The sequence below is a fragment of the Hypanus sabinus genome, chromosome 13, assembly GCF_030144855.1.
Source record: "Hypanus sabinus isolate sHypSab1 chromosome 13, sHypSab1.hap1, whole genome shotgun sequence".
Taxonomy (NCBI): domain Eukaryota; kingdom Metazoa; phylum Chordata; class Chondrichthyes; order Myliobatiformes; family Dasyatidae; genus Hypanus; species Hypanus sabinus.
This window is the reverse complement of record NC_082718.1, coordinates 61,117,466-61,142,179: the sequence shown is the minus strand read 5'-3', so window position 1 is coordinate 61,142,179 and position 24,714 is coordinate 61,117,466. Positions and strand designations below refer to the sequence as shown.

At 43.7% G+C, this 24,714-nt stretch overlaps 1 protein-coding gene across 1 annotated transcript in view; it reads right to left on the bottom strand.

Moving 5' to 3' along the window:
• Positions 1 to 9,982: 9,982 nt before the first annotated feature.
• The window catches only part of nudt4a (nudix (nucleoside diphosphate linked moiety X)-type motif 4a), a 63,637-nt gene continuing 48,905 nt past the window's right edge, over positions 9,983 to 24,714 (bottom strand). The window contains exon 5 of the mRNA XM_059987737.1: positions 9,983 to 11,921. Coding sequence (XP_059843720.1) covers positions 11,725 to 11,921 — 197 coding nt within the window. The 3' untranslated portion in view covers positions 9,983 to 11,724. The remainder of the gene's footprint in view (positions 11,922 to 24,714) is intronic.

Below are 24,714 nucleotides of genomic sequence, written 5' to 3'. Positions count from 1 at the left end.
AGGGGGAATGCCAGAGGTAACATTTTTTCCTTGGTGTGATAGGTTTGTGGATGCAGGGTGGTGGTTTGTGGTGGTGGTAGAGGCAGGTACTTAAGGGATATGCCCCCTCGTGCCAGCCTCTGACTATCCATACCATCAATGCCGCTCATCATCTTATACATCCCCATCAGGTCACCTCTTATCCTCCATCACTCCAAGGAGAAAACGCAGAGTTCACTCAACCTATTCTCATAAGGCATGCTCCCCAATCCAGGCAGCACCCTTGTAAATCTCCTCTGCACCCTTTCTATGGTTTCCACATCCTTCCTGTAGTGAGGCGACCAGAACTGAGCACAGTACTCCAAGTGGGGCCTGACCAGGGTCCTATACAGCTGCAACATTACCTCTCAGCTCCTAAACTCAATCCCACAATTGATGAAGGCCAATGCACCATATGCCTTCTTAACCACAGAGTCAACTTGTGTAGCAGTGTCTATGGAGTCGGAGTCCAAGATCCCTCTGATCCTCCACACTGCAAGAGTTTTACCATTAATACTATATTCTGCCATCATATTTGACCAACCAAAATGAACCACTTCACACTTATCAGGGTTGAACTTCATCTGCTACTTCTCAGCCCAGTTTTGCATCCTATCAATGTCCCGCTGTAACATCTGACAGCCTTCACACTATCCACAACACCCCCAACCTATGGGCAAATTTACTAAACAAATTTACTAAATTTTCATCAGCAAATTTACTAAACCATGCCTCCACTTCCTCATCCAGGTCATTTATAAAAATCACGAAGACTTGGGGTCCCAGAACAGATCCCTGAGGCACTTCACTGGTCACCAACATCCACGACTTGTGCCTTGTTCTTGCTGGCAAGTATCGTCAGGGCAGAGAGCCCTGGGCCTATCAGACATTCACAGTCTCTGCATGCTTTGACCTTCTGCAGGTGTGGGTATGGTGTTGTGGGCAGGGAGGGGGAGGAGAGGGATCAATGAACTTAATCCCTGAACCTAACAGCAATTAGTAAATTGTGCTTAGGCCAAATACCTTGAGGAGCCATGCCAAGAGTGCTCTGACAACTGTCTTACTGTCAAATGTATTTTTAAATATTTAAATATCTCAGATGATTAATTAGTTTGGAAAACTTTTAGCACATATAAACATAAAGCACTTATTGCAAAAGGCTTATCCCACATTAGAGTGATTGGTTTTACCACACTAATGGCTCATTTGAAGAACATCAACATAGATAAATAAGGGAGCAAGTGAATGTGATGTTCTTGGAATTTCTGAAGGTTTTTAGTAGTACATTACAGTAAAGATTAAGATGACATAATATAGGGTTGGGGAATATACACCAGAACACAGAAAATGCTGCAAAACCTCAGCAGGTCACTCAACAGAGTTGACATTTCAGGTTGGGAGCTCACCTCAACTCTACAGACTCACTTTCAAGGATTCCACAACTCATGTTCTGAGCATTAATTAATTAATCAATCAATTATTTATTTATTGATTGATTGATTATTTGCCCCATTTGTGTTTTTTTTTGGCACCTTGGTAGTTTGTAAGCCTTTGTTTCTGTACAGTTTTCTTAAATTCTATTGTATATTTATTTTCCTGTAAATGCTTGCAAGAAAATGAACCTCAAAGTGGTATATGTTGACAGATACGTACCTTGATAATAAATTTACTGTGATTTTGAGGTAATACACTGATGTGCATTGAGGATTGGATGATAACGGTATGAGCTCCTTTCGGATAGGGAGGCCGTGAGCAGTGGGTGCCACAGATCAGCTGTTCACAGTCTCTTTCAGTGATCAGGATGAGGGAGCCAAGTGGATCGCGTTAGTGGAACTGCAGTTGATTAGTGTCAGTTCCAAGGAGGATGCAGAGAGATTTAGGAATTTGCAGAAGTGGAGGGCAAATGAATCACACTATCTGTTCTCAAATTAAATAGGAATGTCCTTTCATTTGGAGGAGGGAGGAAGAGAGTCCATCACCTCAATAGTGCAGCTCATAATTCTCTCTGATTGTACAAAGTATGGTGCCTTTACAGACTTGTGGAGATAAGACATGTCATCTTCACCGATGAACAGACTTTCAATCATCACTTCTTTACCAACCCAAGTTGAGGAAATACATGGTCAGTTGCTTCTGACATCTTGCTTGTCTGATCATTACATGCCTTGCAGATCTTCTGCCTCCCATAAGGAAATTTTGATGCTTTGTGTCTCTCTAACTCAATACAGTTCAAAAGGACGGGGTTGGGGTGGGGGGATTGTCATTGAAAACTACCAGACACTGAAAGGCCTGGATTCAGTGGGCATAGTGAGTCTAGCATGAAGGTACAGTCTCAGAATAAAAGAGCATCTTTTTAGAATAGATATGAGGAATTTCTTCAGCTACAGAGGGCAGCAGAGGCCAAGTCATTGGATGTATTTAAGGCAGAGATTGATAGCTTCTTCACTGGTAAAGGGGTTAAGTGTAATGGAGAAAAGTTTGGAGAATAGTGTTGAAAAAATTTAGCCATGATTGAATGGCAGAGCAGATTTGATGGACTGATTGAGCTAATTCTGCTTGATAATTTAAGTTCTATAAGTGAAGCAGCCCTTTGTTAAGTCCTTGGTTACCATGCTTCATGATTAGCACAATGTGGTACACAAATGTAGCGGTTCTGTCTCAGTCTTGCCTGGAACATCTGGGGGTCAAATATGGTTCTTTAATCTGCTGAGGGAGTTTGCCGCCATCATCTTGGTAGAGGTGTACAATCCACCTCAGGTCAACGTCAGGCAGGAGCCGAGCACTGTAATCAGCAGGCATGAAGCTGCACACCCTGATCTCTTTCCCATCATCGTGGTAAGTTTCAACCAGGCCAGTTTGAACATGTCTCTAAACAACTACCACCAGCATACCACCTGTGGGACCAGAGGAGACAACACACTTGACCACCATCGGGAACACTTACCATGTCATTCCATGCCCGCATTATGGAAAGTCCATTCACCTGGCTGGACATCTACTCCCAGTGTACAGGCAGAGACTAAAGACCACAGCACCAATGATGAGGACCAAGAAGGTTTGGTCAAGGGAGGTGGAGGAGTGCTTACAGAAGTGCTTTGAATCAGTGGACTGGATAATATTCAGGGATTCATCTTCAAGTCTAGATGGATACGCTATGGTTGTCACTGGCTCCATCAAGACCTGCGTGGATGAGTGTGTGCCTTCAAGAACATATTGGACATACCCAAACCAAAGGTTAAGGTGCCACATTCAGATTCATTTAGCAGACACACATCGAAACATACAGTGAAATGAGTCATTTGTGTTAACAGTCAGAGCAACCTAAGGGTGTGCTGGGGGCAAGTGTCGGCACACACTTCAATACCAGTAAAACATGCCCACAATGTTCACAGGACAGTACAAAGCAGCAGAGCAACAGCAACATACAAGCCCCATTCCTCCCTTCCATACACATCCCTCCAACCCCTGGACAGGCTGTCTCCGGCACTGACATCAGGCCTCCGACTTCCCAGAGGCTGACCTGATCTTCATTCTTTGGTTATCAACCCCAGGACTTGCTGATGATGACCAATGAGGACCTGAACCCCAGGCTTAAAACTTCACACTCACCGGTGACGAGGATCCTGAACACTAGGACTCGTACTCCAGTCTTGCCAGCTTGCACCCCTAGGGGGTCACTGGTCCTCATGCCTGCATAAGTGGTTTGTTAGCCAGTGCTGAAGGACATTCATTTAGCTAAGTAACAGGGGCTTGCAGTGAATGGTCGAATTTTGGACTAGAATGAGATGAATGTTCCTTTGTACTTTACATGGTATAAGGAGTCGGGGGCTGCTTGAGTGATTGGATATAGTGTTATTGTTACCAGTAGTGTTACTCGGGGATTGGAGTAGGGATATTTGCTGTTCACAATATGCGTGAATGATTTGGATATGGATGTAAGAGGCAATGCTCAGTAAGTGGCAAGTTCGCAGATGATGTGGAGAGTGCTCTTTAGCTACAGATTGATATCAGTGAATCGGTGAAGCTGGGTGACAGATGGCAGATGGAATTCAATTGGGTTCAATGGTTAATTTATTTAGAGAGAAAGCACAAAATATGCCCTCCTGGCCCTTTGAGCCTTACCACCAGCAAGCTTCCCCCTCCCCATTTAACTCTAACCTAATCACAGTACAACATACAACGACTATTTAATCTACTAACCGATACGTCTTTGGACTGTGGAGGTTGGGGAGCACCTAGAGGAAACCCATACATTCCACAATTTTCGAAGATGCCAGGATCAAACTCTGAACTCCAACAGCCCGAGCTGTACTAGTGTCTCACTATCCACTCTGCCACTGTGGCATCCTGACAACACTAGGATACAATGAACTGAACGGAGGAAGAAGCCCAGAAATCCTTGTGGAAGTAGAGATCATAATTAGGAAGGTACATGGGAAACTGCTGAACATTTCGGTGAGGAGTCTAGGTCTTCTTTCGCCGACGTGATATGACTGACGTATGGAAAATTCTGAGGTCAGATAGTTTGGGTGGTGGGGTGGAGATACATCTGTGAAAGGAGATGTAAGGCACTCCTTCCCTCCGCTCACCCTTGGGCAAGGTGCAGCACCTGCTTAGCCCCCTGACCAGGGTCATGTGAAGCCATAGGAGCAGGTCATATGAGCAGCCGGTGCAGATCACAGATCCTGGTTATGTGGCAATCTCTGAAGAATATTGGTAATAGCTGGGGCCACCCATCTTGTAAAGACACGGCCCAGAAGGCATTGGCAAACCACTTCTGTAGAAAAATTTGCCAAGAACAATCATGGTCATGGAAAGACGATGATTGCCCACGTCATACAACATGGCACATAACGACGACGGCTTTCCTCCGCCTCAAGAGGTAAACGTAACCAGAAGAGCAGGGTGGTGAACAGGACAGTCACAGAACTTTGGCCCGTGAGTTTGCACCAGTCATCAGAACCCAAGGAGCAGAGGCTGAGCAAGCTAGGACATCCCTTTTTGGAGCGGAGAATGAGAGGTCACTTGATGGAGGTACAACAGATGATTAAAAGGATAGACCAAGCAGATAGCCAGAGACTTTACCCAGGGCAGAAGTGGTTAACAGTATGTAATTGGAGGAAGGTATGGAGGGGTGGGGTGTCTGAGGTAGGCTTTTTTTATATACACAGGGTGGTGGGTGCATGGAACGCTGGTAGAGGAAGGTATATGAGGGGTGTTTAAGAAACTCTCAGGTAGCCCTCCATTTTATCCATCATCCATGAGCCTAAGTAGGAGGGAAGGGTTAAATTGATCATACAGTAAGTCAAAAGGTCAGCACATTGTGGGCCAAAGTACCTGTGTTATACTGTAGTGTTTTATGCTCTAACCCACTTATTCTAATTCCAGCTCCACATGTTCCCATCAGCTCTCCCTCCACTCCTATGGTTCCACCACTCACCTATCCACTAGAGGGCTAACTTACAGCAGACAATTAAACTACCAGCCAGCACATCCTTGGGATTTGGGATGAAACAGGAGAAGGTCCAAACTTGATACAGACAGCACAGGACTGCTGGAACTGAGGCAATAGCTCTACTAACTGCATCTCTGTGCTGCCCCAAAGATTACCTTAGTGGATGCCTAAACAGGGATGCTGTGTAGCTAATCAATAATAGGAAGAAATTACGTCTGGTGGAATTATGAGGAAAAATGAAAGAAAAATCTATACCTTTTATAATGAAGCCACTGAAGGAGATGTAAAAGACCAATCAGAAACAAGAGAAAATCTGCAGATGCTGGAAATCCAAGCAACACACACAAAATGCTGAAGGAACTCAGCAGACCAGGCAGCATCTAAGGAAAAGAGTATTGTCGACATTTTGGGCTGAGACCTTTCCTTGGGACTCAAGAAGGAACTGTATCACATGGCAATTTCACCCTTGTGCCAGTGGAAGTGCTGCAGCAACTTAATTGGGGTGAGGTATAAGCTTGGGACAATCAGCTTCCTGCTACAAATGTCAACAAAAGCAATGGTAGCTGGAGTATGAGGTTCAGTTCCTCGCTTTTACTTGTTTACTCAAGGGTTGTGGATATCATCATCAACATCCATCCTAAAATGCTTCCTCAGTCAGGGGCAGTTAACATTCAACCACATTGATGGGGCCTGGAGTCACAAATAGGCCACTGTACAGGTGAGGACAGTTTTCCCTCCGCATCATGAACATCATGTTCTGATGTTTGACACTTGCAAACTTCTCCTCCAGACTTGTTCCATCACCTTATCATTTAATCACTCTTATGTACTCGAAGACTTCTTCCACTCCCTCTGTACGTTCTCTCCTTAACTTCTATCATTCATCCCAGTTCTAACAAGTTCCCTCCCTGAAACTGTGACCAGCCAGCAATATCCACAACTTTCTGTTCTCATTAAAAAGTTAAGTTTGTTGTCACAGCTTGGATGGGATGTTATGTTTAAGATGTATAAGATGTTGGTGAGTCTTAATTTGGAGTATTGTGTGCGGTTCTAGTCATCTACCTACAGGAAAGATATCAATAAGATTGAAAGAGTGCAGAGAAAATTTACAAGGATGTTGCCAAGACTAGAAGACCTGCGTTATGACATAGGAACAAAATTAGGCTATTCAATCCATCGAGTCTGCTCCACCATTCCATCATGGCTGACCCTGGATCCCACTCAACCCCATACACCTGCCTTCCCATCATATCCTTTGATACCCTGACCAGTCAGGAAATGATCAACTTCTGCCTTAAATATACCCACGGACTTCGCCTCCACCAGTCTGTGGCAGAGCATTCCACAGATTCTGGCTAAAAAAATTCCCCCTTAACTCTGTCCTAAAAGGTTGCCCCTCAATTTTGAGGCTAGTTCTGGATACCTCCCCAGAGGAAGCATCATGTTCACTTCCAGCCTATCTAATCTTTTGGTCAGTTTTGGTCAACATTTGTTCAGTTTTCCCCAGTTTACCCCCCAGGCATCCTTCTAAACTCCAGTGAGTACAGGCCCAAAACTGCCAAACTCCTCATATCTTAACCCCTTCATTCCTGGAATCATCCTCATGAACCTCCTCTAGACTCCAATGATAACATATCCTTTCTGAGATGTGGGGCCCAAAACTGTTGACAAGAATTCAAGTGCGGGCTGACTAGTGTCTTATAAAGGCTCAGCATTAGCTCCTTGCTTTTACATTCTATTCCCCTTGGAACCAATGACAATACATTACATTTGACTTCCTTATCACAGATTCAACCTGTAAATTAACTTTCTGGGAGACTTGCATGAGGACCCCTAACTCCCTCTGCACTTCTGATGTTTGAGCCTTTTCCCCATTTAGGTAATAGTCTGCACTATTGTTCCTTTTACCAAAATACGTTATCCATGTCAGTATCTTTCCCTTAATACCATAGGATTTTCTTATTAAGCAGTCTTATGTGTGGCACCTTATCAAATGCCTCCTGAAAATCCAAGTAAATGACATCCACTGACTCTCCTTTGTCCACCCTGCTTGTTACTTCCTCGAAAATCTTCAGGCAAGATGTTCCTTTACAGAAACCATGCTGACTGACTTACCCTGAAACCTCATCCTTAGTAATAGATTCCAACACTTAGGAGTTGTTTCCCAACCACTGAGGTTAGGCTAACTGGCCTATAATTTTCTTTCTTTTGCCTTCCTTCTTAAAGAGTGGGATTTGTAGTCTTCCAGTCCTCTGGGACCAGGACCAAGTGATTCTTGAAAGATCATGACTAATTCATCTGTTTTATCTTCAGCAACCTGTCTTGGGACTCTGGAATATTGTCCATTTGGTTCAGGTGACTTATCCACCTTAAGACCTTTGAGCTTACATAGCACTTTTTCCTTTGTAATAGCAATGGCACTCACTCCGGCTCCCTGACACTCATAGACCTCTGGCACGCTGCTGGTGTTTTCCCCACGGTGAAGACATGCAAAGTACCCATGAAGTTCATCCGCCATTTCTTTGTCCTCCATTACTACATCACCAGCATGACTTTCCAGTGGTCCAATATCACCTCTTTTACTCTTTACATAACTGGGAAAAAAATAATTTCCTGTTTTATAATGTTGGCCCTCATATTTAATCTTTCCCTTCTTAAAACTTTTTGGTTGCCTTTTGATGGGTCTTGAAAGCTTCCCAATCATCTATTTTCCAACTCACTTATAGGGAAAGGTTGATTAGGTAGGAGTTTATTCTCTGGAGCATGGGGGGCCCTTAGCATTGCCTATGATCATTCCTGCAATCTCTTTGATGTCATACCATCAGGCAGGAGGCACTGTAGCATTAGGATAAGAACTGTTGGGAAGGGAAGTAGCTTTTCACCCAAACTGTGAGACCACCGAACTCCCTGCATCCACCACCCACGTCTCACTGTGTATAAGGTGCCAGTAGCTTTATACTGTTCACTTTTTAAATTTGTACCGTAAATGCACATTATTTGCTGATTTATTTGTGACAATATTACTTTGTGTTGTGTTACATGTACTGTGTTGTGCACCTTGGTTCAGAGGAATATTGTTTCATTTGACTGTATAAATGCATACAGTTGAGATGACAAGCTTTAACTTGACCTTGAGAATGAGAGATTTAAAAGAGGCATACAAAATTATGAGGGGTATAAATAGGGTAAATGCAAGCAAGCTGCTTCTACTGGGGTTGGATGAGATGAGGGTGAGAGGTCATAGGTTAAGGTGAAATGTTTAACATAGAAAACAGAACACCTACAGCACAATACAGCCCCTTCAGCCCACAAAGCTGTGCTGAACATCTTATCTTAGAAATTACCGAGGGTTACCCATAGCCTTCTACCTTTCTAAGCTCCATGTACCTATCCAGGACTCTCTTAAAAGACCCCATTGTATCCACCTCCAAGGAGAGCCTGAAAGTGAACTTCACTCATAGGGTGGTGACAGCATTGAACAAGCTGCTAGCAAAGAATTGGTCGATGTGGGTTTGATTGAACATTTAAGAGAAATTTAGATAATTACATGGCTTGGAGGGTGTGTAGGGTTATGGTCCAGATACTCAGCATGAACTAGATGGGCCAAAGGGCCTGTGTTCACTGGAGTGCTCTATAGCTATGCTTTTGGCAGAGGCCACTCACGACCCTTAACACATCTGCTTTGCAGTAATTAAATGCATCCTGCAAAAAAAAGGTTCTGGAGTTGGAACACAAGCAGATACAAAGCAAGAATTTCCATTTAAAAGCCGAGGGTCTTCAAAGATTCCTGCTGCTTAACACAAAGTTAGTTAAATGTCCAGAGTTAATCTGGTTCGGGTGCATTTCTTCAAGTGTGAGTGAGTGACTGACAGGGACAGCTGCTATTTAGGAAGGTTAGTCCACACACTAAGTACACCCATATACATTGCAGAATTTCCATCTTGTTAAGTACACAAGATGCAGAACAAACTTGGCAGCTGAAAACTAGTCATCCGCAAGATGTTGTGCACACAAGCAGCACCATTCTCCACCACCATCTGTAAATTCTTGGTCTGACATAATCCTCTGTTATTCCAGGGGATCAACCTTGACTCAGTGTATGTTGACGCAGTAATCAGCAGCTCCCAGCACATTGCAAATGAGGTGCCTATTTGGTAAAGCTGCAAACAGCCTGGCGGCTTGGGACATGGCCTGATGTTAGTACACTATAGAAATGCAAGCTGATGTTTATAAGTTCATAAATGGGGTAGCCTATGGGTCTTGACCAAAATGCGTAGTAGACACATGGCCATCTTGGGCAATTGCAAATAGAACTGTTTACAAAAGGGCCATTGCTGCAATAACTATCATGTCAAAAGTGAAATCACTAGTGGAAACGTAACTGTACATTCAAGCATACACTACCCGTCAAATCTTCAGCTTTTCAACTTCTCATACTTGCACATTTAGGTTTTATTTTCAGGAAATCAAACCATGAACAAACAAATGATAGAACCACATTTTTCAAAATTCAGTTTTATTTAAGACTATTAGTCTCATTAAGAAAATGATTTTTTTAAAATCAAATACAGTAGACTCTCTCAAATGGTGTCTTTGGGACCGTACAGAAAGATTGTAAGGTGATGGGTTTCTATAGCAGAGGTAGAAATTAACCAGTAATGAGGCACTGCAATGAACTGAAGCAATATTGAAAACTCAAACTGTAGGCTGTACGTGGATAAGGCAGATTGATTCCCACATGTGTTACTGGTTTCAGTCACAATATCTAATTAAAATGCCTGTTAACCACAAGGGGACAGGAGGAGGGAGAATGGAACATTTCCATTCATACAAATCAGGACGGTGCTACGTATCGTCAACCTCTACAAATCAACATTCAAATACAGTATGGCAAGCTGTACACTGACTAGAGGACAATTTTTTGTACTACGACTCTACTTCATCGGAAGCTGCGGGAATCCAATTTCATATGGAACTGCTGTAACTAGAACAGCAGGCTGGTTGGGTTCGGATTATGATAATCCATGAAAGACAATTGCAATTCTACAGCATATTGCTCCTCCAGACAAAAAACATCCTCCTAGCAACACTGGCAAAGGAAATAAATTACTTGCAAATCCTGCCAAGCCACCTCAGCCAATCCCAGTTCAATTGACAAATATGGAGTCCTCTGCAGTGCAACTTTATATAAAACAGACCACCACCCTTTTCAATTAGCAAGGTACAAACATACCAAATCAAAGCTTGCAAATATATAAAATTAAGCAGACACATGAAAAGTAATTCAAAATTGCAATATTTTGGAGAAACTTCCAATTTTTTTTTTAAAAACACAGCCATTAAATATATTCTATACATCTTTTGAAGTATCCATTGCATAATCAGCAATTCTTTCATTCATGGAGTTCAGTATATTAATAAAGACAAGCTGTGCTTCAAGAGTTAAGCAGCAACTCTGGCCGAGCTTGGCAATTTTAGTTATGGGACATCTGGTTTGAGGAGAATGTGACAAAAAAGAAGAATTAGGAATAAGCAGGAAAAAAAAGAAATCAATAAAACAAAACGCATTGCAAGAGAGAATATGGTGTGAAAAGTGGAAAAGTTATAAATTTGGTACAAAAGCCAAACCGGCTGCTAGCTTAATTAGTAATAGGATTTGAGAGATTCATATAGCAATCACTGAGGATATTCACATTTCCAACTACAGTTCAGAAAGTATTGTTGCATCAGATCCAGTTGAATTCAAGGATATAGAGCATCAATTAAAGACAATTTTGCTGATTGGGGGATTTTCAGTTAGCCAAATAATTCAAAACAAGCAATTTATTACTCTAGGCTTAAAGTCTGAAGGGGAGTGCCCAGCAATCACTTAGTGGATATTTCAGGTGGTTGTTCTGAATGTTTCTCAGCTACCACATTACCATTGTAAAACACCAATGGAGAAAGTAATTTTCACATCTGTGGCTTGTGTGCATATTAAAATTGAAATAGGATTAAAGATACTCTCCTGTGCAATGCAATCTTAAAACATTTAGTAGCCTGAAAGGCACATCTAACAAAATGACGCTAACATAAATCAATGTATGGCTTTGGTTTTCAACACTATTTTACATATAAAAGTATCAACACTGCAAGTATTCATGCTAAAGTATTTATACATATACAATCTAAACTAGAGCATACCGCTTTCAAAAGCAGCATGCGTTTTATTAACTGACTGCATTAGCAGCAAGGCCACGTCAATGTCCATTTCATCTGAGGTCAGACGGCACTCCTGAAGAAGTCATATACAAGGTGGCCGTGTCACCTGAAAGTGTGGAGACAACGGAGTTTCCATTCGTGCTCGAGCAAGCCAGCTTCAGCTTCTCCAAGTATTCGGCATGTACTGGTTTGTGACACTGCAAAACCTTGATGGCATCTTCAACCTTAAACCAGTCCCTTTTCCTTCCTGTGGCAGGAGAGAGAGAAAGCAATGTAATTGTTATTGTTGGGTCTCGGCGCAAAACACTCGACTCTATTCCCCTCTATCAAGGATGTCTGACCTGCTGAGCTCCTCCAGCATTTTGTGTATTATTCTGTTATTGTTGCTCATGTTACTGGTGACAACACAAACACTTCCAAATTGTTTTAACAAGGGACCACACAACTGCTTCTGGAACTTTTGGCACAAGTCTTAATATCTAGAAGGATGTCCGCCAAACATGGGAAAATGAGGCCAGCATAAGTGGGCATCTTGGTCAGCATCAAGCAGCTGGGCCAAAGGGCCTGTTGCTATGCTGTGTAACTTGTAACTGTGCAGGCACCATAACATAGGTGTGTAGGGGCAAGAGATTTTCCTCATTAGGAGGGATTAGTCTTTGCACCATTTTTTTTAATTATACAATACTATCTCATGCTTAGCCACAAGGGCATTTATAAGACCATAAGATATAGGAGCAGAAGTTGGCCATTCAGCCCATCGAGTCTGCTCCACCATTCAATCATAGGCTGAACCAATTCTTCCAGTCATCCTTACTCTCCTGCCTTCACCCCATACCCTTTGATGCCCTGGCTAATCAAGAACCTATCTCTGCCTTAAATACTCTCAATGACTTGGCCTCCACAGCTGCTCGTGGCAGCAATTCCAGTTTTACCATCCTCTGACTAAAATTTCTCCAGATCTCAGTTCTAAAAGATGTCCTTCAATCCTGAGATTGTGTCCTCTTGTCCTGGACTCCCCTACCATGGGAAATAACTTTGCCGTATCTAATCTGGTCAGACCTTCTAACATTCAGAAATGTTTCTGAGATCCACCCTCATTCTCCTGAACTCCAGGGAATACAGCCAAGAGCTGCCAGACATTCCTCATATGGTAACCCTTTCATTCTTGGAATCATTCTTGTGAATATTCTCTGAATCCTCTCCAATGTCAGTATATCCTTTCTAAAATAAGGAGCCTAAAACTGCAGATAATACTCCAAGGGTGACCTTCTAGAGCCTCAACATTACAGTCCCACTCTTATATTCTACACCTCTAAAAATGAATGCCAAGATTGGGATAAGGGAGGGAAGTTTAGGGGAGACATCAGGGGTAAGTTTTTTGTTAAAAAAAAGAGGGGTGCGAGTGCCTGGAATGACTTGCCAGGGATGGTGGTGGAGGCTAAAACATTAGGGGTATTTAAGAGCCTCTTGGACAGGCACACGGATGAAAGAAAAATTGAGGGTTTTAGGGGTTAGTGTGGGTTTAGTCCTTTTTTTTAAATAAAGGATTATATGGGTCAGCACAACATGGAGGGCTGAAGGGCCTGTACTGTGCCATAGTGTTCTATGGTTCTACTGTATTCACCTTCTTCACAGCCGACTCAACCTGGAGATTAATCTTTAGGGTATCTTGCACAAGGACTCCCAAGCCCCTTTGCATCTCTGCATTTTGAATTCTCTCCCCCTTGAAATAATAGTCTGCCCATTTATTTCTTCCAACAAAGTGCATGACCATACACTTTCCAACATTGTATTTCATCTGCCACTTCGTTGCCCATTCCCCTAAACTATGTAAGTCTGTTTCCTCAACACTACCTGTTCCTCCACCTATCTTTTTAATCAGAAAATTTAGCCACAAATACATTAATACCATAGTCCAAATCATTGACATACATTGTAAAAAGCAGCGGTCCCAACACCGACCCCTATGGAACTCCACTGGTAACCAGTAGCCAGCCAGAACTGGATCCCTTTATTCCCACTGTTTTCTGCTGATCAGCCAATGCTCCACCCATGGAATTACTTCCCTGTAATTCCATGGACTCTTACCTTGCTAAACAGCCTCATGTGCAGCACCTTGTCAAAGGCCTTCTGAAAATCCATGTCTACTGCATCTCCTTTGTCTACCCTGCTTGTAATTTCCTCAAAGAATTGCAGTAGGTTAGTCAGGCAGGATTTTCCTTTCAGGAAACCATACCGGCTTTGGCCCAACTTATCATGTGCCTCCAGGTACTCTGTAATCACATCCCTAACAATCGATTCCAACAACTTCCCAATCACTGATGTCAGGCTGCTGCCTCCCACCCATCTTAAATAGCGAAGTAACATTTGCAATTTTCTAGTCATCCAGTACAATGCCAGAACCCATCAGTTCTTGAAAGATCATCGTTAATGCCTCTGCAATCTCTCCAGTTACTTCCTTCAGAACATGAAGATGCATTCCAGGAGGTTTATTCAGGTCCAGAAGATTTATCCACCCTCAGACCATTAAGCTTCCTGTGCACCTTTCTCAGTCCTAATTTTCACTGCACAAACTTCACTGCCCTGATACTCCTGAACACCCAGTATACTGCAGACGCCTTTCACTGTGAAGACTGATGTAAAATACGCAGTTTCTCTGCCATCTTTGCATCTCATTACAATATCTCCAGCGTCATTTTCTATTGTTCTTATATCTACACTCGACTTCTCTTTTACCCTTTATATACTGAAAAAAGCTTTTAGTACCTTCTTCAATATTTGTTGCCAGCTTCCTTTCATAATTAATCTCTTAATTCCTAATGACCTTCTTAGTTTCCTTCTGCAAATAAGTCTGGATGAAATGGAATGGTTTGATCTCCACAAACAAATGTGCAAAGTCCAACATCCAGTTTACAAAATACCTTTGTAACTCAAATATTTCTTCCACTCAAGAGCAGAAGGCCTTTCATCCATATTTGTCTTTGCCATATTTCAGAGCATTAAACTAGGTAAGTCTCAGTATAGTTATGAAAACAGGTTTTAAAGTAGTAGTCACCAACCTTTTTAAGCCCAAGATCCCCAACCTCAGCCTTAGTGAAAGGCAAGATCGACCTACTAAATCGATTAGTCACACGCACACACCGGGCAGAAAAAGACCGGAAGTAAAACCCCGCAACCTGGAAGTAGAAATAATGTATATACACCAGGGGTCACCACCCTTTTTTGCACCGCGGACCGGTTTAATATTGACAATATTCTTGTGGACCGGCTGATGGGGGGTTAAACAAGACCGAAATACAGCGATATTCAAAGCAGGTTCCTTCTGTCCAGTCTATTCTGCAATTTAGTTTATGTGGCTCTCAGCACTTAGCTTCTGTCCCTCTTGCTCACGTTTTTACCGCTGAAAAAACTCAGTGGGTTTGCCTTTAAGTGCAGGGTACTTGGACTCAGGGTACCAAAGCAGTTTTGAGCGCTTCATTGCCTTATTAGACAGTCTCCTGCTGCCAGACACCTTGGCCAGGTGCGGCTGGTCGTGGGTGGGGTGACAGGACAAGGTAAGGGCCGGAGGTCCCCATACTGGAGACGCAGCGGTCGCAGTGTGGAGAGAGCGACCGACCAAGCGAGGAGTGTGACAGGGCTCACGCCCGCCCCCCTTGTAGGATCTATCAGTCGACAAAAGTTTAGCTCGAGGGATGACTTTCAGTAGTTGTTCTGTTACTTACGAAACCCTGAGCCCAAATTGGGTCGTCTGCGAATACTTCAGCACCGGGTTCCCCACGAACATTCAGTGTGCTAAACAGGTTTAGAGGTGGCGCCCATCTGTCCACGCTCCAGGCCAGTAGCAACAGCATTTCCCACTGGCCGCACGAGGTGGCTGGTTACCCGAGGCCAACCAGTGATCCCTGGTGCGAGGGTTTCACCGCGCTTAGGCGACTGATGACCTCGCATGCATTCAAGTTCAACAGTGGGCGTGACAGGGAATGAGGAAAGGTACAGCTGACTCGTATCGTTTCATATCGCCAAATCATCGTTTCCTCACATGGTTGGGGACCACTGAAGTACACTGTGTAGTGTGCAGTGGGGGAGCTACACACATGCGCACTGGGCAGAAAGAACGGAACTGAAACCCCGCAACCCGGAAACAATCCCTCAACAGTACTCGTGTATTTACTTTTCATTTTTTTCAGGATCTACTGGGAAAGTTTCACAGATCAACCAGTCGATCACGATCGATGGGTTGGCGACCACTATTTTAAAGAATCATGTAACTCGAACTTCAAGCTGTCCAGAACTAATTTCAGACATACAGTGGCATGCAAAAGTTCTGTTACTTTGCAATTTCTGTTACTGTGACTAGTTAAGTGAGTAGAAGATGAACTGATCTCCAAAAGTCATAAAGTTAAAGATGAAACATTCTTTTCAACATTTTAAGCAAGATTAGTGTATTATTTTTGTTTTGTACAATTTTAGAGTGAAAAAAAAGGAAAGGAGCACCATGCATAAGTTTGGGCACCCCAAAAGATTTGTGCTCTCATAACTTTTACCAAGGTCTCAGATCTTAAATAGCTTGTTAGGGCTATCACAATCATCATTAGGAAAGGCCAGGTGATGCAAATTTCAAAGCTTTATAAATACCCTGACTCCTCAAACCTTGTCCCAACAATCAGCAGCCATGGGCTCCTCTAAACAGCTGCCTAGCACTCTGAAAATTAAAATAAATGATGCCCACAAAGCAGAAGGCGGCTATAAGATAGCATAGCATTTTCAGGTAGCCATTTCCTCAGTTCATAGTGTAATTAAGAAATGGCAGTTAACAGGAACGGTTGAGGTCAGGAAAACCAAGAAAACTTTCCGAGAGAACTGCTTGTAGGATTGCCAAAAAGGCAAATCAAAACCCCCGTTTGACTGCAAAAGACCTTCAGGAAGATTTAGCAGACTCTGGAGTGGTGGTGCACTCTTCTACTGTGTGACACCTGCAGAGATTTGACCTTCATGGAAGCGTCATCAGAAGAAAACCTTTCCTGCGTCCTCACCACAAAGTTCAGCATCAGAAGTCTGCACAGGAACATCTGATCAAGCCTGATGCATTTCGGAAACAAGTCCAGTGGACTAATGAAGTTAAAATGGAACGTTTTGGCCACAATGAGCAAAGGTATGCTTGGAGTAAAAAGGGTGCAGAATTTCATGAAAAGAACGCCTCTGCAACTGTTAAGCACGGGGGTGGATCAATCATTCTTTGGGCTTGTGTTGCAGCCAATGGCATAGAGAACATTTCACTGGTAGAGGGAAGAATGAATTCAATTAAATACCAGCAAATTCTGGAAGCAAACATCACACTGCCTGTAAAAAAGCTGAAGATGTAAAGAGGATGGCTTCTACAACAGGACAATGATCCTAAATGCACCTCAAAATCCCCAATGGGACTACCTCAAGAGGTGCAAGCTGAAGGTTTTGCCATGGCCCTCAGTCCCCCGACCTAAACATCATCGAAAATCTGTGGATAGACCTCAAAAGAGCAGTGGATGCAAGATGCCCAAGAATCTCACAGAACTAGAAGTCTTTTGCAAGGAAGAATTAGCGAAAATCCCCCAAACAAGAATTGAAAGTCTCTTAGCTGGCTACAGAAAGCGTTTACAATCTGTGATACTTGCCAAAGAGGGTGTTACTAAGTACTGACTATGCAAGGTGCCCAAACTTTTGCTTTGGGTCCTTTTCCTTTTTTGTTATTTTGAAACTGTAAAAGACAGAAATTTAAAAAGTAATCTTGCTTAAAATAGTAAAGAAAGATGTCATGTTTAACATTATGCCTTTTGGAAATCAGGTCATCTTTTACTTGCTTAGCTATTCACAGTAACAGAAATTGACCAGAAGTGCCACTTTTGCATGCCACTGTAACTCCTCAGACTTAGTTGCTTTTTTTTTTAAAGTTCATAGGGTTGGTTTTGGGAAGACGGAGAGTTAGGGGTCAGATTAGGGTTTAGGGACAGGGACATGAGAGACAGAGGTTTTGCACTCAAACGGCCAGTAACATGGACGAGTGACAAAGGATTAGCTCGGCACAGACTAAGCGAGCCATTTCTGTGCTGTGGTGCTCCACGACTCTGACAGCAGTGGATGTTGGGCTGTCCCAGGTTGGCGGGTCCTGGGATCAGATGTCCGTGTGAGTAGGAGGCACAAGGGCCAGTCAGTAAGCCCAGAATTCTAGGTCCCGTCACTGGCTAGTCCTGGGGATCAAAAACGAAAGTTGAACGTTAGCCCAAAAAGTTGAAGCCCCATGGCCTGGGATTTGCCCTGGAGTTGGGAAGACTTAATATGTGTGGCTTGCTTTTGCTGATGTTTTGTTGCTTGTTTTCTGGGTTGCTCTCTGCGCAATGTAAGTATGCCTCGTTGATACAAGAATGTGTGACAACACTTGCGGACTACCCCCCCGCACATCCTCGGGAGTATTGGTTGTTAACACAACCACATTTCACTGTCCGTTTCCACGTATGTGTGGAAAAATAAATCAGAATATGAATCTAAATTGTGTTACCCGAGTCTGTGTGATTATCAGTACATGGGGATTACATTTTATTGTTTTACCCTCCACTGTAGAACTGTAAGTTGTTGATCTGATCAACTGAATGGCTGTGTTCTCTAGGTCTACATGCCATGCAAGGAATCCAAATGGTCAAAGGAGGTGAGGAACTGAGACTGGTGGCAGTGCATTTCAACAACTTGGATCGTAATACTATGGTCATGTCAGTGGTAAGATCCCACCCTCACGGAGAGTGTGGTGATTGTGTGGAACGACCTGCCCAGGTGGTGGTACAGGCAGATACATTAGGGACATTTAGCACATGGATAATAGAAAACTGGAGGGCTATGGACAAAGGAAGGGTTAGATTGATCTTAGATAGGTTACAAGATCGGCACATCACTGTGGGCTGAAGGACCTGTACCGTGCATCTTCTTCCTACACTGCAAGTTTACTTCATCAGTTCAGATTATGCACTCTGTTACAGGAGCTTAGATTATTGATATAGGCTTCTGGTAAGGTTAGAGAAAAAAAACAAACAGAAGCTTGTAATTGATTCTTCAATGACCCACTCTGAGAACATTGAACAAATCCTGGGTAGGTTGAACTTCACTCCAGCTCATGTTTAAGTCCTTCCACACTCCAGGATCACCCAGGATACAGTATTTATGAAGTGTGAGGATACAGTGGCAAATTTTCTCAGTCAGCTGATAATGAGATGATTTGAAAGCCAAATGCAACAATGCCAGTGTTTCCTTATCTCTCCTCCAAATGCCTAGGAATCCTTTAGGTCCATTTGCAAGAGTTGGCCGAGTCTCAATTTTTCACATCTGTATGAGGCCACCTCAAACATTACAGAATGAGCCAGTACAGCAATGGAGTGACAGATTGGCCATTCAATGGCATCTGACACAGGAAGGGGAGTATGAGAGTAAATGGACTGCACATCTCTCAAAACCCACACAGGAACAGAGCTGAATGCCTCAGCTCAGCTGTCTTGCAGCCACAGGAAATGGGGATGCCACATCCTTGAGATACAAGAGTTCCTGTCTGACCAAACAGCCCAGGCCACACCCTCAGTCTTTCCATCAGTTCCTCTACCTACACCAGCAAATACAAACATTAAGCATTTCCATCAGATCTCCTCAGCTAGAGAGCAGGATGATCCAAAAATGTAACCATGCAGCATGATACCAAGGTCCAATCTGAGGTACTAGAAGGTCAAAGAACTCACAACCATGTCCAGCCAAAAGTGCAGGAAGGTCCATCTCAGCCTCTTCAACATTCCCAATGCCACAGAAACCAAGCTCAATGTGATACGAAGATTTGCCTCACAGCATTGAATACGAAGGTCCTGGGACCAGACAACACCCAGGCTGCAGTATTGAAGACCCGCCCACACCTCCAGCCAAGCTGCTTCAGTTATAACATTGGCACATACCCAGTGTGGAAGATTGCCCAGGTATGTCCCATTCACAGAAAGAAGCAGAAATTTAATCTGGCTAATTACTACACAAGCACTGTGCACTCAACGAAGGAGGCTGTCATCAATAATGCTATCAAATGCTTCTAAATTTCACCTCCAGCAACTCAAGTCAATCAGCATGGCTCTCCAGCAAGGGCAATCTGTCCTTCCAGAGCATCAAAGCCCAAAACAGAGACCAGCGATGGGTTTGACACACAATGAGAAGCATTGATGGGAATGTGGGGAGATAGTCCAGCTCCTGGCCTTCATTTATGGCTTAGTTACTAAGCCCAGCAGAACTGTTTCTACTAACAGTAGGGGCAAAGGTAGGTTAATGGTGCCTTAAAACCAGTTGCTATGGCAGACGGAGCTCATCAGTCATGGTTGGTGGCTCATCTAGAAGGAAAACTGACTTCAAATCTCCACTGCCTTGTGGCTATACCCACTCATGGGGAAGGCTTTGGGAGTAACCCCAAGGAAAACTCTGGAGCTGAAGTCCCCATGGTCATCCTATGCTGAATTCAACACTGACTGGCAACTTCTACAAGGCTGCGCTGATACTAATAGCGGAATACAAACCCGTGGTTGGCTCCATTACTCTGCACTAGTTAAAGCAACAAGCAAGATTTGTTTTTAAAATCAGTGACTGGAGTGGAAAATGAGCAAGTGTCCAATGCCCTCTGCCTGCATTTGCCCAGTCTCTCTCTCACTGCTACTGGGGAAGGTGCAGGAGTCTTGTGTCCCAAGTTGCAACTGCCTCGGTGGCTCAAGGCTGTGGAGTCACTTTCGACTGTTCAACATCCTCAGCGCTGAACGTGTTTTACTATTTGCAGAATTCAATCGTGGTGTTGCAGCATGCAACTGGATCTACGGCTGTGATATGCACCCATCGACGCAGTGCTGAACTGACTGACCTGGTGCTGGTGGCTGTGGCCATGGCTATGGGCTCCTGTACTGGCTTTACTCGCCTCAGTGGCTTGTGATTATGGACACATATGTGGACTCTATGGTTTGATGTTTAACGTTTTATTTCTTTGCTTTTTGCTGTTTTAGTGAATTGTTCTTTTCTCCTTGCTGGTCTAATGCTCTTCTGTGGGGTTTTCTTTAAATGGGTGCTATTGTGTTTCTGTTTTGTAGCTGCTTGCAATACGATGAATCTCAAGCTGTACGCTGTATACATATAGTAAATATACTGTGAATGGCTCTCCATTCCAGGGCATCCAAGATATGCTTTTTTTCAGCAAATGGGATAGTCCGTTTCCCTCCCCCCAACCCCCCACCACTATCAATGCAGTCTTGCAACATTTCCCAAACTCTGCCTTCACCCAATTCCGTCCTCTTGACACAACGGGATAGGAGTCCCCGGTCCTCACCTACCATCCATCCCATTGGCTTCTGCATCCAACACACTCTCTGCGACTTCCGTCATCTCCTGTGGGATCCCACCACTGGACTCATCTTGCTCTCCTGTCCACACTTTCTGCAGGGTCTGTAACTCCCTTGTCCACTTGTTCTTCCCCACTGACCTCCTTTCTGGCACTTACCCCTGCACCTGTGACAAGTGCTACACCTGCTCTTACACCTACTGCCCATCTCCACTATGCCAAGAGACTCTGACAGCTCCAATACCATAAAACCACAAGACATAGGAGCCTATCGAGTCTGCTCCATCAGTTCATCATGTCTGATCCATTCTCCTGTCTCTCCTGTCTTCTCACCATATCCTAACCTTCTGCAGCCTCTCTGCTTCAACACTACTTGCCCCACCACCCTTCTTAATATCATCTGCAAACTTAACTACAAAGCCATCAGCATAAAAAAAAAGTGGTCACAATACAGATCCAGTCACCCCTTTATTCCCACTCTTTGCCTCCTACCCATCAGGAATTGCTTTATCCATGCTAGAAATCTTTCCTGCAGCTTCACATGCAGCACCTTGTCAAAAGCCTTTTGAAAATCCAAGTACGCAGCATGGGCCATCAATTCTCCTGCTTGCTAATTCTTCAAATTTCCAGCAGATTTGTCAGGCAAGGTTTTCCCTGAGCAAACCATGCTGCATACTTTATCATGCATCTCCAAGTACACTGAAACCTCATCCATAATAATGGACCCCAACATCTTCCCAACCACTGAGGTCAGGCCTACAACTCCCTTACTTTTGCCTCCATCTCTTCCTGAAGAGTAGTGTGACCGTTGCAATTTTCCAGTCCTCTGGAAACATGCCAGAATCCATTGATCTTTGAAAGATCATTACTAATGCCTCCACGATCACTTCAGCTACCTCTTTTAGAACCCTGGGGTGTAGTCCATCAGGGCCAAGTGACTAAGCTACCCTCAAGGTTTTCAGTTTTCCAAACACAATCTCCCTAGTAACAGCAACTGTATTCACTTCTGCCCCTTGACACTCTTGAACATCTGGCACACTACTAGTATCTTCACCATGGAAGATTGATGAAAAATATTCATTCAGTTCAACCATCATTACCTTGCACACCATTAGTATCTCTCCAGCGTCAATTTGCAGCTATCCAATATCTACTCTCACCTCTTGCCTCTTGCTCATTATATATCTGAAATAATTTTGGTATCATTATTATTAGCTAGCTCTCCTTCACATTTCATCCCCCCCCCCCTCACACGCCATGGCTTCTTTTTTTTTAAGTTGCCCTCTTTTGTTTTTTTAAAAGCTTCCCAATGTTCCAACTTCCTACTAATTTTTGCTCTATTATATGCCCTCTTTTGCTTCTATGTTGGCTTTGACTTCCTTTGTCAACCACAGTTGCATCATTCTGCCTTTAGAATACTTACTCTTCTTTGAGATACATCTATCCTGTGCCTTTCGAATTACTCCTAAAAACTCCAACCATTGCTGCTCTGCCATCATCCCTGCTATGGTGTCCCCTTCCAATCAACTTTGGCCAGCTCCTCTCATGCCTCTGATTCCTTTTAATCCACTGTAATACTGATACATCTTGACTTGAGCTTCTCCCACTCATATTGTAAGGTGAATTCCATCATATTATGATCACTGTTTCCTAATAGTCCCATTAATCTTAAGCTCCCTAAACATATCCAGTTCATTACACAACACCCATTTCAGAATTGATGATCCCCTAGTGGGCTCACTACAAGCTGCTCCAAAAAGCCATCTTAGGGGCTTGGGATCCACTTGATTTTCCCCAGTCTAATGGGAAAACCCCATTATTAATATAACATTATCTTCTTGACCATCTTCTGCTGTAAATTTGTAGACCACATCCTGCCTACTGTTTGGAGCCCTGTAAATAACTCCCATCAGGGTCTCAGCAGGTCAGGCAGCATCCGTGGAAATGAGCAATCAATGGTTTGGGCCGAGACTCTTTGTCAGGACTGAAGGAGGAGGGGACATGGGCCCTATAAAGAAGGTGGGGGGGGGTGGGGGGGAGGGTGGAAGGTGCCAGGTGAAAAACCAATCAGAGGAAAGATCAAGGGGTGGGGGAAGGGGAAGCAGGGAGGAGATAGACAGGAGAGGTGAAAGAGGGAAGTATGGGTAGTACTATGGGTAGTAGAAGGCGGCAGAATCATGAGCGAGGTGATAGGCAGCTAGAAGAGGAGGCAGAGTGAAAGTGGGACGGGGGAAGGGAGAGGGAGGGAATTACCGGAAATTGGAGAATTCGATTTTCATACCAAAAGGCTGCAGACTACTTAGACGGTATACGAGGTGTTGCTCTTCCAACATGAGTTTGGCCTCATCATGGCAGTACAGGAGGCCTTGTATGAACATATTCGAATGGGAATGTGAAGCAGAGTTGAAGTGGGTGGCAACTGGGAGAACTGGTGGCGGACGGAGCGGAGGTGCTCGATGAAGTGGTCCCCCAATCTGCGTCGGGTCTCGCCGATGTAGAGGAAGCCGCATCACCTTCCACCCTCCCCCCACCTTCTTTATAGGGCCCATGTCCCCTCCTCCTTCAGTCCTGACAAAGAGTCTCGGCCCAAACCGTTGACTGCTCCTTTCAACGAATGCTGCCCGACCTGCTGAGTTCCTCCAGCTTGTTTGTACGTGTTGATTTGACCGCAGCATCTGCAGTGTACTTTGTGTTTCCAATCAGGGTCTACTTGCCCTCTGCCCACAAGAATCTTTTGATCCCATTTCACCACTTTCCAAAGGAATTTGATTTCATTTTTACTAGCAGAGCCACTCTTCCTCCTCTGCCTACCTTCTTGTCCTTTTGACAAAATGTGTATTCTTGGATGGTAAGCTCCCAACTACAATCACCTTTGAGCCACGACTCCGTGAAACCCACAATGTTATACTTACCAATCTCTATCTGCACAAGATCATCTACCTTATTTCATATACAACACATTCAGTCCTGTATCTGTGACCCTTTTCAATGTTATATCCCTTTTACACTGCAACCCATCCCACTGACTGTCCTTCTTGACTGGCTCACTATGCACTACCTCTGCTTGTAAACCAATACCCTGTTTCCAGTCCCCCTGAAATACATCAGATTTCTGTTTGATTTTTATCCCACACGTGAAGCGTGACTCCAGGGAGCAGATGATCCAAGAAGAGGAAATTTAGTTTTGCAATGATTCTTTGCAGAAGAATTACTCTTTCTCTGCTCTATAGCTATGTTAATTAGAAGAAAGCAAGTGGATTCAAGTTGCTCAGTGCAAGGACAATTTGCTGCGTTGTGGAGGAGGATGGAGGTGTAATGGGACTGAACATTATGATGAAAACTAGATCAGGGAATTTGAAATTGTCAGACTGGTAGAGGGCACCAGAGATGCAAGAGGGAAGGGACTAGAACATGGAAGATGGGATTGAGTGAAGTTAGGAAATAAGATTGAAGAGCCTGAGACAGTCTTGTTTGTGGATCTTGGGTAGGAGCGAGAAGCTGTCAGTGCAGGGTTGATATTTTGGACTGAGTGGTCTCTTTGATTGACTGAATTCTTTCAAGATGTTTGTTCTCATTTCACTGGGAGTATGATTCAAGGATCAATTTCAAAGGATAGAAAAGACACCGAAGTATAAAAGCTTGAAGCTGGGAGCAGCAAAGTTCAATTAACTTG